This window comes from Dasypus novemcinctus, chromosome 14 (genome assembly GCF_030445035.2).
Source record: "Dasypus novemcinctus isolate mDasNov1 chromosome 14, mDasNov1.1.hap2, whole genome shotgun sequence".
Lineage (NCBI taxonomy): Eukaryota > Metazoa > Chordata > Mammalia > Cingulata > Dasypodidae > Dasypus > Dasypus novemcinctus.
The window spans coordinates 25,652,931-25,667,844 of NC_080686.1; the positions used below are offsets into that span (position 1 = coordinate 25,652,931).

The following is a 14,914-nucleotide window of genomic DNA, read 5'->3' on the forward strand; positions in this document are numbered from 1 at the left end:
ATAAACATACATAAATAACTGGATAGTAATAGTTATGAACTGACAAAACATAGATAGCATCATAAAGAACTCTCATGACTCACCCTACCACCAATAACTTGCATTGTTGTTAAACATTTTAAACTAATGATTAAAGAGCATTGTCAAAATATTACAACTAATCAAAGTATTTTCCCCAACCCACCTTATTATTATTATCTTTATATCATTTATATATGAACATACATAAACAATAAGTGTATACTAAAAGTTGTGGACTTACAAAGCAAACATGTATAACATTATAAAGGGGTCCCATACATCAAACCTCTACCAACACCTTGCACAATCATGAGACATTTGTTACAGATTATGAAAGAACCTTGTCAAAATCTAACTACCAATTATAGTTCTTATCTTACATTTGGTGTATTTTTCCCAACTCTCCCTATTATTGTTTTTTAAATATATATATTTTTTATGACAGAAGTTGTAAACTTATTAAACAATCACGCACATGTGCGTAATTCCCAAACAACACCCCTCCATCAACACACCACACTGTGGTGGAACATTTGTTACAGATAAAATAATATCATCTGATTGTTACCATGTCCATAGTGTACATTTGGCACATATTCTCCATACTGCCCCATTATCAACACAGTACATCTTTGGCTTAGATGCAAGCATATTACATTATTACTGTTAATCACAGTCCATAGGTCCCTCCAATTGTATTATTCCCATGCTTCTCCACATTCCCATCACCCTGTAGTAGTGATGTACATTTGCTCTAGCTTACAAAGGACGCTCTTGCATCTGAGCCATCAACAATTCTCTTGGTTTACTATGCTATTCAGTTCCTAGATTATCCTCTAGCATTCTGTCAACTGGCATTTACATCCCTAGACTACCATTTTCAGCCACATCCCCATTTATAAACTAGCTGTTACTATTTGTTACCATCCACTCTATATATTTCCACACTTTTACATTAAAGCTAATTAAAACTTCTACATACATTAACATCAGTAGTCCACTCAGTCCTCCTCTTATTGCCTTTAAGAATCCACCACCTACCACCAGGGCTTGAATATATTTTCCTATAATTTCTTCTAGAAGCTTTATGGTTCTTGCTTTTAATATTTAGGTTTCTGATTCATTTTGAGTTAATTTTTGGATAAGGTGTGAGACAGGGGTCCTCTTACCTTCTTTTGACTATGGATATCCAGTTCTTTCAGCACCATTTGTTGAATGGACTGTTCTGCCTGAGCTGTGCAGGTTTGACAGGCTAGTCAAAAATCACTTGATCATACATGTGAGGGTCTGTGTCTGAACCATAAATTTGGTTCCGTTGGTCTATGTGTCTGTCTTTATGCCACTACCATGCTGTTTTTACCACTATAGCTAGGTAATATAGTTTGAAGTCTGGAGATGAGAGGTCACTTTTTCTTTTAAGACGTCTCTGGCTATTCAGGAATCCATACCCTTTCAAAATTTGATAATCGTGTTTTCAATTAAAAAAAAATGCTAGAGGAATTTTTATCAGGATTGCATTGAATCTGTATATCAGTTTAAGTAGAATTTACATTTTTATGATAGTCTTTCAATCTATGAGCATGGAATGTTCTTCCAGTTATTTAGGCCTTTTTTGATTTAACATTAAATTGCAGTTTTCTGAATACAAGTGTGTTACATTGTTAAGTTTATTCCTATTTGAGTTTTATCTGTCATATTTTATTTTCCCGAATCTTTCGACACTTTTGGTTACTTTGATATAATCTTCATTTCTAGACTCTCTTCCAGGCCTCTCTCTCCTGTCTGTTCTTTTCAGCCTCTAGCACACCCTTTAGCATTTCCTGAAAATCTGGTCTCTTGGTTAGAAATTCTCTCAGTTTCTGTTTATCTGTGAATATTCTAATCTCGCCCTCATTTTTGAAAGACAATCTTGCTGGATATAAGATTCTTGACTGGAAGTTTTCCTCTTGTAGTATCTTAAATATAACATATCACTGTCTTCTTGCTTCTATGGTTTCTGGTGAGAAATCAGCACTTAATCTTATTGGGTATCCTTATATGTTATGCATTGCTTTTCTCTCATGGTTCTCAGAATTCTCTTTGTCTTTGACATCTAATTAGTATATGTCTTGGAGTTGGTCTATTTGGATTTTTTCAGATGGGAGTATGTTGTACTTCTTGGACAGGGATATCTATATCCTTCAATAGAGTTCGGAAATTTTCTACCATTATTTCTTCAAATATTCCTTCTGCCCCTTTTCCCTTCACTTGTCCTGGGACACCCATGTCACATATGTTTGCACATCTTTTGCTGTAAGTTCCCTAAGACTTTGTTCAATTTTTTCCATTCTTTTCTTCATCTAGTCTTTTGTATGTTCACTTTCAGAGGCCATTTCTTCAAGTTCACCAATCCTTTCTCTGCCTCCTCAAATCTGCTATTATATGATTCCAATGTTTTTATTAAATTTCATTTATTGTAGCTTTCATTCCCATAAGAGCTGATATTCTTCTTTGTATGCTTTCAAATTCTTTGTCCTCATACTATGTCTTCTTAATATCCTTAATCTCTTTAGCCATCTCATTGAATTTATTAAGGAGATTTGTTTGAACATCTATGATTAGTGGTTCAACTCCTTTAAGTCATCTGGAGGCTTATCTTGTTCCTTTTACTGGGCCATATCTTCCTGCTTCTTGGTGTGGATTGTAATTTTTTGTTGGTGTCTTGGCATCTGGTTTACTAGAGTATTTAATCTAGGTGTAGTTTTTCTCTTTAGTTTAAGGCTTCCTGCCCTTTCCCCCTTTCTGTTTGTGCAGTAGGAGCCAAGGTAGTAGTTGGTGCTATAAGCTATGGAAGCTGCCCCCAATGCCCCAGGGACCAATGAAGCTTCTCCCAACTTTCTCCTTTGCCAGGGGTAGGACAGAGTCACAGCTGTGTGGAATAACCCAAGTTGTGCAGGCCTAGACTTTAGTTGTCCAGAGACTGATGAGGCTCTGTGCTCCTTTCTCTCCTGCCTGAGGCAGGGATGGAGCTGCAGGTGTGAGCAGCAATCTATGCAGTGAGGGTAGATTTCTAACTGTTCAGTCTGCCAGCCAAAGGTACCTTCAGTTACGTGGATAGGCTGGTGCAGGGCCCACCAGCCTCCTCCCTGCCAGAGGTGGGGCTGAAGCCTAGGCTAGGGCTGCAGGCCAATATGGGTGAAAGAAACCACTTTCTAAAGTCACTGTGATTTTTGGTCCTGGCCTCCCCTCAGGCTGGGGGCAGAGTCAAAATGGCAGCTACTGGCCTCTTTCCAACTTGGACAGATTTACACCCTAGCTCTTCCTAGGGTTATTCCTTAGCCAGCCGAGTCTACTAATCTGTAGCCAAAATCAGTGGCCAATTGTCTCCTCCTCCTCCCATTTTTGGGAAATGGAGCTTCCAATTCCAGCTAGCCAAAGAATAGCTTCTGGGGCAGCTTGCACTTGCAAAGTAGGACAATCACTGACCTCTGGGGCTTGGCCAGTAATTTCCCAGAGACGCTGGCATAGGCCCCCCCAGCTTCCTCCCTCCCAGAGGTGGGGCTACGACTTAGGCGAGACCTGCAATTTCATCTGGATGGAAACAAGCTGGACCCTCCTAGCACTGTGATTTCAGTTTGCCCCACTTCCCCTCGTGCCAGGCGCAGAGTTAAGATGGCGGCAACCAGCCTCTTTCTGACTTGGACAGGCTCAGACTTTAGCTGTTCTCTGGATTATGTTTTAGCCCGCTGAATTTACTCATCAGTAGCTGAAATTGGTGCCCAACCATCTCTTCCTCCCCCATTTTGGGGAAGTGGAGCTTCCAATTCCAGCTGCGGAACAGCTCCCAAGGTAGTTTGTGCCTCCAGTAGAGGATGGGCACCAGCCTCTGGGGCACGGAACACTCTACTTATGAGTCTTCTCTGCAGATGGGCAGTCTTCTTCTACTCCTTCAAGGACATTGAAGGATGCTCTTCTGGTCTCCTGGAGTCCCCAAACAGGTGCTTTAGCTGACTCCAGATAGCTCTGGGTGCTTACTAACTGTCCTGTAGGAGGCGCTGACTCTAAGAGCACCTTACCCCGCCACCATCTTGCTGGTTCTCTTCCTCCCTTGTCACTTAAAAATCACTGCTTCTTTCCACAAAGACGCACAATCCAGACAAGATGACTCCCAGGAACATTTGTTTCTGCCCATAGTTACTACTGCTTCGGATGGCTTTTCAAATAGGAAGGCATATGGGGTGAAGGTAGGGAGGGATAAAATGATTCAGAAAGTTTATTTTTGAGGCTCTAGCCTGGATTCATTTTTCTTTGTACATGTCAAAGTATCTTTAACAGGCACTGTAAATGTTTTACTACATTAAATTGAGTTTATGGGCAAATACATACTGAATAGAATAGAACAGAAGGTAAATGGTATTTTTCAATATAGCTTTTCAAAAGAATAAATGAACACAGATTTATTGAAAAGTAGGATTAGAAAGTTTTACGTGAAAAGGGTTCCCTCCTACCCGACCCCCAGTCAGAAACAACCATCTTTAAAATGTGTGTGCTGACCTGGTAGAAATATGCTGTTGCTTATCTCCTCACTTTCAGGAATGTATAGTGGTGATGGTAACATTAACATTGTGAATGTAATTAATTATATATCTGAAAGTGGTAAAAAGAGGAAATTTTTAGGTGGTATATGTGCTGCTAGAACAAATTTTTTAAAAAACTATAGGTCTGTACAACACGAACATTAAATGCTAATGTAAACTATGAACTGCAGTTACAGTACAATTAAAATAATTATCTCATCAGTTTTAACAAAGGCACCACATTAACAAAATGTTAAAAAACTGGTGTGTGTATAGGAGATCTCTATTTTCTGCATGATTTTTCTGTAAGCCTGCAACTTCTCTAATAAAAAAAAAATTGCAGAGTATACTATAAACACCATTCTGTGCCTTGATTTTCATCTAACAGTATCACACTGTTTGTGTAACAACAGTGATCCAAAGCAGTACCTCTAGAGAGTCTAACTTTCTAAATACCTACACATGATTCTATTCTAGTATTCACAGTATTTTATTATATACATATTTAACCAATTCCCAGCTGATGGGCTACAGGGAGGTTTTTAAATTGTGAGTATTACAAATAATATCACAATGCATATGTTTGGGCCTAAATCTTCAAACAAGGAGGGAATATATTTGTAAATAAATGTTCTTCTAAAGGATTTCTTGGGTTAAAGAGTATGTGCATTTTTAATTTCAATAGATGTTGCAAAATTTCCCCCAAAAAGGCTATCAAGTTTACACTCTCATTAATTAGGTAGGAGAAAACTTGTTTCCTCACAATTTTACCCTAGGGCATTAGCAAATTTTCTGGTTTTAGCTACCCTGGTAGTTGAAAAATGGGTTTTAATTGCTGTAATTAGCTTGCCTGTCATTATGAATAACACTGAGTATGTTTTCATATGCTTAAAAGTATTTTTCTGTGAGTAAAATATATCCTTTGTGTTCAAACTAGAGGAAAGAAAATTTTCTTCCAAGATAACCAATCAATAGCCTTCAAAATCTCTTAAGCAAGCAGTATGCCATGACATTCAAAGTGGCTTCAAACATTTACGACAAGCAGTAAAAGAACAAAGGTTATGTCACACATTTTTAAAAATTATGCATGTTTAAGTAACATATTATTTCCTAACCTGCCTTCTCCTCTTTGCAGGACTTTTGCATCTCTCAACAAAATAATTCCTTTTAAAGAACTCAGAAAACTAACATGTTTAACCACTCTAAAATAGTTACATAGACATATATTTGTGTTTTTTGGCAAAAGTACAGATTTATTTGCAGATGCGTAAACAATGTATCAAACCAGTGCTCCCAACTTACCCATTAATAGATTTGAAAAGCTTTTCATAATCTGCATTTGGAAGATCAAGTCTGAAAAAAATATAAATAGTTACAAATCATCCATTTCTAAAGCATAAGAAAAAGAGTAAGCCTCTACATGAAGTTACCACATCAATTTTTTAAAGACCACATGAAAAATAATTCTTAAATACAGGCAACATGGGACTCCGAGTCTGTTTTCAAGTTCATAGTGACCCCCTCTGGCAGCACACACAAGGAAGCGGGTGATCCTGGAATGGTGTTTAGCACAGTCTTAAAAGGAGAATAAATAGGCAGGAGAACCTGCCTTAGGAATTGAAAGGGAGGTGAAATATGAGTTGCTGTGTCTCTGACATTCTGCCCAATGGTGCCAATAAAAAGGAAATCAACCAGCCATGACCCAGAATCTTCCCATGGATAATCAAACCAGGATAGGCACCCACCACCGTGAATGGATCTGGGACTCCCACCCAGGTCGCTGCACAGGCTGGTTTGAGTCTTTCATTAGTTCTAAACAAATGGCTCTTCCATTGCTGGTGACAGTATTTTGGGGCCCTGCCTGTTGGTGCCCATCTTGCCATGCCAAACCATGGGTCAGAGAGAGATACCATCACCGCCTTCAAGGCAGCGAGCAAGAGCAGACGTGGGGCCAGAAGCGCAGCACACAGAGACTCTGACAGAGAAGAGACCGCTTATGCTAGAACACGCAGGTCCCCTCCGGCCAGCGGGTCTCCATCTGCGGGCCCAGCAGGGAGAGCTGATCCCTGCACTTCCCTTCCTGCCACAGGAGAAGGACGGTGGCTCCTCCTCACAGGGAACAAATAGAAGGAAGGCGGAGGTGATGGCATAAACGTACCGGCTTTGGTTCAGCAGTCTCGGGTGAATGTTTAACAGATGCTTGGGACCACAGGGGAGAGAACATGCCAGGGGCTGTGTGTTATCCCTAGGCCCTCCAGAGAAGGGAGTTGGCCCACCTTCTGCAGCCATCATGGGGTCAGGCTAACACACAGTCCTGAGCTTATTTGTATTTGTATTTATTTATAGGTGACAGGGAAAGGAGGTCCCCTACTACATATCAGTATTACCGCACAGCTTATCAGTATTAAGGGGCCTTGTTGGAGTGAGCGGCCACCAGCTCAAATGACTCAGGGGCCTGGAAGGGAAATCAGGCCAGTCCACATTCTCTGAACTCAGGTATGTTAATAAAATGGCATGTTGTCACACGTTTTTGAAAACAAAAGATCCTGTCAACAGGATATGAAAAACACTTTTCACTCTCTCCTTAACAAAAACAGCTGAAGTCTGGTAATAACGGCAAATGACAGAGAACTCAGCGTGAAAAGGAGCGGCAGGCACTGTTGCCAATGGAGAGTATATGCACCACTTAAAATCAGTTCCAGGTGACTGTCCTCAAAAAAAGAAACCAGAAATTCGGATTTTACGTCAAGTGTTCTGGTTTTTAAAATATTTTTAAGTGTTTTAAATCACTATGTGAACGACACACATTTTTAGACTAAAAACAGCCGGTCGACTGTGAGCGTGCCTACTTCTCTGGAGGTAGGACCTCGCAGTCCACTAGTTCCACAGTGGGAATTTAAAAACCGAGGGGCACTAAGCACCCGAGAGAGAAGGTAGCAGAAAGAAGGCTAAAGGCAACCACTGGCAACTTTACCAATTTCAGAATTTTGTCTAGTTCCCATCCTTCTCCTTTTCCCTGCTAAACTAAAGAAGATGGCTCCCGGCATGCAAAATTCAGAAATGAACAAACACTCTCAGTGTGATCATTTCAGTCTCATTAAGTACTCTTTTCCAGGGCTGTCTGGGAATTGAGCCCCAGTATATTATACTGCTTGTATAGAAAGCAATTCTAATTTCTAGCAATACACCTTAAAATGAATTTTGGGAACCCAAACTGGGGATAAGATTATACAGAAAAAGTCCTGGGGGACCCTTCAGACCCCAAAAACCCAGGCCCTCCTTCCTCTTTGAACTCCTTCTTGATATCTTTTGAAATTTGAAATTCCCTACTAAGACAGCTGACCCAGACAGCCAATCCAGCCTCTCGTTCACTACATTTGACCTGATACAAAATAAAGCCCCTAAAAGACAGACTAGACCTTCATCCAATCAATCGGAGTTAACTTTCTTTTTATGTCTATAAAAATCGTTTACCATCCCCAAAACCCCGAAATCAATTCCATTTTTGCAAGTGATCTGGCTTCCCTTCCTGCACAAAACTGGGTGTCCTGAATCAAACAGTGTGGTCTGCAACCTCGACTCAGATGTATCTTTCAACACTGGAAATAAAGCTGTCTGCTGATGGTCCCATTCTCATTGTGTGCTTCTATCATAAATTCTAGCATTGTGCAAGGCATGCAACTTTGAAATTTTGAAATTTCTGTCACTCCCATCTGTACCCTCCCTTCCTGGGCCCCTGCACTCTATTAGTCATCAAGTCATCTTGGTTCTTTTTAAAAGAACATTCACGTATCAATCCTGCCACCACTGCCCTCAACCAAGCTCTCATTGCTTCACCCCTTCCTTACTGCAACAGTCTCTGAACTGGTCTACCTGCCTTTTGTCTCTCCTAGGAAATTAGCATCTCATTAGCACTGATTACCCTCCTAAAAGAACAGATTGCATAAAAAGCTTCCATGATCAAAATGTCCAAACACTAATCAGAAGCGTCTCAGAAGCCTCTTCCTCAGCCATGAAATTCTGGTGTTATCTGTATTCCAAATAAAACTTAGTTTGAAAAATTAGATCTGTTACTAAAAACTTTTCAAGATGCATATCAAACCTAAATTTCATCTTGGGGTAGAGGCAGGTCAATTAAAAATAAAAGACCAAGCAAAGAAGACAATCCTCATGAATCTAAACATGAGATAATTTTGTAGTCTATGTCTGTAATATTTATATTTTGGTTATCTTAATGTTCTATTTGAACTATTCTTTGTCATGAATTTTAATGCAAAATTATTTATGAAGACAGGTTACAATACAGAAAACAGTTGTGTTTTTGCATGTGAAGTTACTTATAATTGATTAAACAGGTGCTAAGAGATTCTATAATTCACTAATTTTAATTTTGGCTGACAAGATATGAATTTCTTGAATTCAACTCTTTAAAAATCAAAATATTAGATGGATCATTTCATTCTCACTGGATCATTTTATGATAAAAGTTATGTAGCTCTTTTAAAACGGCGATACCAATATTTTATACTGAAGCACCACTGCTACATTAGGTCCGTACAACCTTTTAAAAGTAGATTTCAAAGGTACTTTAAGACTCATCTTCTATGGTGGTGATGGCAACATAATATTGTGGATGTCATTAAACACTGACATATACACTGAAAACTGGCTAACAAGGGGGGTTGGGGGGGACTCACTGAACTGTATACTTTAAAATCATTAAAATGCTGATTTTTAAGTTATGTGAATTTTCTTTCAATATATATATAACTGAAAAAAAGAGAGCCATCTTCTAAATAAATTGCTCCTTAATTACCTAAGTGTTTCGTGATCCTAATATGTGGAATAAACCTAGCTACTTTTATACCAGTACTCTCATGCTGTCTGATGAGGAACACCTTTTCTGGGGTGAAGGAAATTACCATTTCACTCTTGATGCTAATGCCTGCGACATACCTTGAATGATGTTACAGATACACTTAGATTCAGACATTAAGCAATCTAATGAGAGACTTCAAGCATTACATTTGTGGGGAAAATTAGATGCAATGCTACTAAATTTAAATGATGTATCATAGTCTTAATTTTAGAGATAATGAATAGTAATTTTTATACACGAACCATACCTTACTGGTACAACTCTTGCACCAGCAGACTCCAGATACTTTACATAGGACGCAGCGATATAGTATTTTCCAAGGTTTCGCATATTCTTACTAAGGCATTCTTGCATTAATACTCCTAAATGACCAAAAATAAAAACAAAAAAAGTTTAGTTTCAAGCAATTTCCTTTTTTCCCTGCTTAAAAACATGTCACAGTGAAAGTATCAATACTTTACTCTTTCAATTCTCAGAATTAAACATGAAGTTTTCCCTGCATGGACATCCAGAGACTTTAAGAAAGGTGGGAAAGGGGGACTAGCTTTTAAGCAGCCTCCTCTCTTTCACCTCATCAAGTAAGCAAACCAAGTCCCAAAAGCAGGTTTAATATACCAACGGCATCCTTCACACAACCTAAGACCTAGACTCAATCTCAGAGTAGAGGTCCTTGAATTTGGAAGGGGATAGATCCCTTCCCACACAGATCCAGAGTCTGCTACTCTTTTACTTTCCTCTGTTTCCTTGACAACCATGCAAAAGGGTGGAAATATCTCTTATCCACATCTCTCCAATGTTACCAGCACTACCTTAATGCACTCGATCCACATATCCACCCCAGACTATTAAAACAGCCTCTGAAGAGGACTTCTCCTATCCTTCTTAAATCTCCACCACTCCAATTGATATAGCCTGCGCGTAAATTCAAAATTGTTTCCAAATGTACGTAGTCCTTAAAAGTCCAAATAAGTAATACAGGCCCTACAGTCTTTGAATGTTCAGAAAAGATGTAAGACTGAATGTGTATTCAAGGTTGCACCCAGACGGAATGTGGAAGATATGCTAAATCCATGCTGGCTTGGAATGTGGAGAATATGTGTTAAATCAAACTTACCTGGCGGAAATAACCTATCTGATACTCAGATAAAACACTGAACAAAAGGCTGTTTGCATACAAGCACAATTTGTCTCCCTAATCCTATTTCCTCTGTATGAAAGGGTCCGAAAAAGGCTATTCGGGGCTCGGTTTTTATTAGGACAAGAGCCGGCGGGCTCTGCCGGTTGAAATAAACCAACTTTCGAAATAAACCAACTTTCAAAATAAACCAACTTCCTTCTCGGAGTCCTCATGTCACACACCCGATTTCTCTACAACACTATCAGTTCTCCACATGGAAGTAAATCTGATCATTTCCTTTCTCTTCTCCCCCATCCCCTCCCCTCCGCCCTTTCTTCCATTCTTTTATTCAATACATATTATTGAATGATACTGTATACCAGATACTGCACTAGGTGCTGGAGATACATGAATAAACAAAAAAAAAAAAAAAACACACAAACAAATCCCAGCCCTTTTGGGCTTTAGTTTCAGTGGGGACTAGAGAGAGGAGGGCAAACAATAAACAAGATAAAAAGATCAAATCTGCGATGTGATGGGTGGCAAGTGCTTGGTAGAAAAAGTAAAGCGAGGAAGGAGGAAGGGAAGGAAGGTGTCTGCAACAGGGCAGCCAGGCAAGTTCTCCCAAGAAGGCAGAGCATGAAAGCATGACATTAGAGCCAAGATCTCAAAAAGGCGAGAGAGCAAAAAGCTACAGGCAAGATATCTGGGGGAAGTGCAGTCCACAGCTGGGGAATCCCAAGCGCAAAGGTCCTGAGTCAGATGTCGGCCTGTCCCTAAGACAAGTCATGTGAGGAGAGAAGGCAATAACAAATAAGATCAGCCACCATTTTACCCAGCGCTTCAATGGGTTCCCAAACTTCAGTCAACTCTACAAGACCCCATGTGCTCTGCCCCTCATACCTCTCCAGTCTCCTCTCCCTTCTTGCTCCTCCTCTCTATGTGCTCAGCCACAATGGCTTTTTGGGGGCTCTGGGACTTGGCACATGCTTTCCTTCTAACCCCCTTAACTCCTCCAAAACCTAGTTACCTCTGCTCATACCTCAGAGTTTCTCTTTATGAAAACCTTCCCCAGACAAGCATGGTTAAATTGTCATTAAACTCCTCAAAGAACAACTTACGTCTCCTTCAGACACCTATTCACTAGTCATTTTACCTCATGGATGCAGTTACTTGATTAACATCTCTCTACCCATTTAAGAAAGAGGCTTGAGAGACCTCAGCCCCAGCACAACTCTGGCATCCAGTATACAATCAAAACATGTCTGCTGGAAACTGAACCTGTGCCCTTATCTTTCATTTGGGGCACAAACACTTTCAACGTCTCTGTGGGTCGCCTGACAGGAAGAGCTGTCCCCAACATACACTTCTTATGCCAAAATACATAAACAACCAAGAAATTCCTTTGAGTTTACAAACACTTTTTAAATAAAATGTAAGTATCTCTGGAGAGGCTCACATCCACATATTAGTATGAATTTGTTCAGTAAGACTGTTTTTTTCCTCACTGGTAGGAATGATCGTCATCCCTGAGGAAAAGGAAGTTTGGCTGGAGGAGGAATTAGGGAGTGTCATATCAAATGGAGCAGCACAGGGCAGGCAGGGATGAGGTGCCACAAAAAAAAGGGGGCGGGGCTTGGCGTGTCATGGGGAAAAGACATTAGAGTAGGTAAGTCCCACACACATTCCTCAGCTCCCCCTTCCCATCCTACAATACTAACTTTTCCCTAAACTCTAAAGCCATCTCACAATGTTTATGGTTTCCTTGTCTTTTGAGTCCTCAGCACTTCCTAAAGCAAAGCTTCACACAAATAGGTGCTCAGTTAACAATTTGGTCTTAATTGATCATGGTAACCAAAAAAGCTTACTCCCTTTTTCTATATTTGATCCAGAACTACCCAATTCTCAGAAATAGAAAAGAATCCCCCTCTCTTCTTCCCTTTCTCCTCCTCTCGACACACAATATCCAACATAATTACATTCTGAGTTTTTTAAAGAAATTTAAGGCCCTTTGCTGTGGAAGATAGTTTGGCAGTTCCTCAGAAAGTTAAGTAGAGAACTACCATATGATCACGCAATCCCACTATTAGGTATATACCCAAAGCAGGGACTAGAACAGACATTGCACACCAATTTTCACAGCACCGTTATTCACAACTGCCCAAAGATGGAAGCAACCCAAGTGCCCATCAACCAATAAATGGATAAATAAAATGTGGTACAGACATACAAGGGAATATTATTCAGCCATAAAAAAAACGTCCTGACACATGCAACAACCTGGATGAGCCTTGAGGACATCATGTTGAGTGAAATAAGCCAGTCATAAAAGAGCAATTATTTTTATGATCTCACTGATTTGAAATTATAAGAATAAGCAAACTCATAGTGTCAGAATCTAGAACACAGGCTACCAGTGGACAGGATGGGGATAGGAAATGGGAGGTCAAAGCTTACAATGTACAGGATTCCTATTTTGAATGATGGAAATGTTTTGGTAATGGATGGTGGTGATGGTAGCACAACATTGAGAATGTAACAGTACTGAAATATGTATCTGAACATTAACAAAAGGAGAAATGTTAGATTGTATATATGGTAACAAAATTAAATTTTTTAAAAAATCCATGGAACTACACTACTCAAAGAGTAGTTAAACCATGGACTTTAGTTAATAGTGCAATTATAAAAATGTGCTATCATCAATTGTAACAAATATTTCATACTAACACAAGTTACTGGTGATGGGATCGTGTATGGGAATTCTGTATTTTATGCATGATTGTTCTGTAAACCCAACCGAAACACAATTTCTCTAATAATTAAAATATATATTAATATTTTTTAGAAAGGCTCTTTGGGCTCCTTGGAGAATCTAACCACCATATGAAATAGCTGTGAAAGAAGGTATTCCAAGTTCCAACTATTGTTACACAATCCATACATATGAAAAACGCTCATCTACTTTCTGCTGAGTTACAGAACGCAGTGCTTCTCTTCATGGAAGGAGAATAAAATGGTGTGAATGACAAATTAACTACAGTTAAAATAAAAGTCTGATTTGTCCACCCATAAATTACTTTTGGCAAAGTTTAATCCCAGGCTGATTATCCCTGGGTAGCTTTCTTCTGCCCTATCCTAGATATTTGTTCGGGTAATACAAACTGACTTTACTGTTTTTAAAATATAAATTTGCTGGAAAGAAAGCTCCCATCACAGATGATTCCTGCCACTGCTGCCCTCCACTGCCGAAGATGAAAAAGTCCAAGGCATACCTTAATTTCTTGATTATCAGGTCGATTCCATTTTTATATGTATACTACATGGTATCCTGAAATATGCCCTCAGCCAGGGAAATTGTAAAAATATAATTCGTGTTCAGAAATTAATTTGTAGATATCCCTGGCATGTATAAAAAGAAAAATGCAATTCCGTACGATTCTTCCCAGTGCACCCCTCTCCCTTCCACCTAAAGGCTTGATTCCTCGAAGTGAAATCGGAGGCATCTGGTACATTTTAGCAGGACCCTGGCCGTGTCAGGCCCGATTGTAACTTTAAATATAAATGAAGGCACGTGTCACAGCCCCGTCTTCGGAGGAATCTTTCCAAGGGGGGCGAAACGGGGTGGTGGGGGGAAGAGCACTAGCGCAAGCCCCGAGCGGGAGAGGCCAGGGATGACGCGCCGCCCCCGGTCCTCGCACACCCTCTTACCAATGATGGGCTTCTTGGTGCCGGGGGTCGGGGATGGGGGCAGCCGGAAGCTCGCCACTCCGCAGAGGATCAAGCCCAGCAAGCCCAGCAGCCGGCCCAGGCTCGCCATCGCGCTCCCAGCCTCCCGCCGAGGTTCAAAGACACTGCGGGCGCCCCGGGGGCGGGGGCGGCGGGGCCAGGCTGGGCGGCGCAGGCGGCGCCGCGGGGGCTCCGCCGAGGGGGCCTATGGGAAGCGCGGGCCCTGCGCGCATGCGCGGCGGCCGCAGGGCGGGAAGCCGGGGGCCGCTTAGTTGTACTGGCGTGTTTGTTCGGCATTCTCCCCGAGACCCTGCGCCCGGCCACACGCACGGTCCCGCCAGGCGGCTTCTTCTGAGCCGCTAGAAACGCTGGGTTTGCGGCCCGGGTGGCTCCCACGGGCTCCTCCTAACCCTTCCCTTTACCCTGAATATCGATTTGGTCTTAAGTAACAAAGATGAAGCGACGAGGCCGGGTCCTTGGCAGCTCCAGTCAGGTAACCCGGCAGCCAAAGTGGCTGGAATGTGATTCGACCAGTCGCCTGAGGCCAGGGCCATCTCTTTAGCGATGGTAGCAGCCGAGTTTGACCATCCAGAGCTTGATATAAGGAAAACT

At 40.9% G+C, this 14,914-nt stretch overlaps 1 protein-coding gene across 1 annotated transcript in view; it reads right to left on the reverse strand.

Moving 5' to 3' along the window:
* GGH (gamma-glutamyl hydrolase) overlaps positions 1-14,474 on the reverse strand; it is a 28,483-nt gene extending 14,009 nt beyond the window's left edge. Inside the window, exons 1-3 of the mRNA XM_004463908.4 lie at positions 14,285-14,474; positions 9,704-9,818; positions 5,880-5,930 (exon numbers count right to left, since the gene is read on the reverse strand). Of these exons, the coding sequence (XP_004463965.1) occupies positions 5,880-5,930; positions 9,704-9,818; positions 14,285-14,393 (275 nt within the window). The 5' untranslated portion in view covers positions 14,394-14,474. The remainder of the gene's footprint in view (positions 1-5,879; positions 5,931-9,703; positions 9,819-14,284) is intronic.
* Positions 14,475-14,914: the final 440 nt, after the last annotated feature.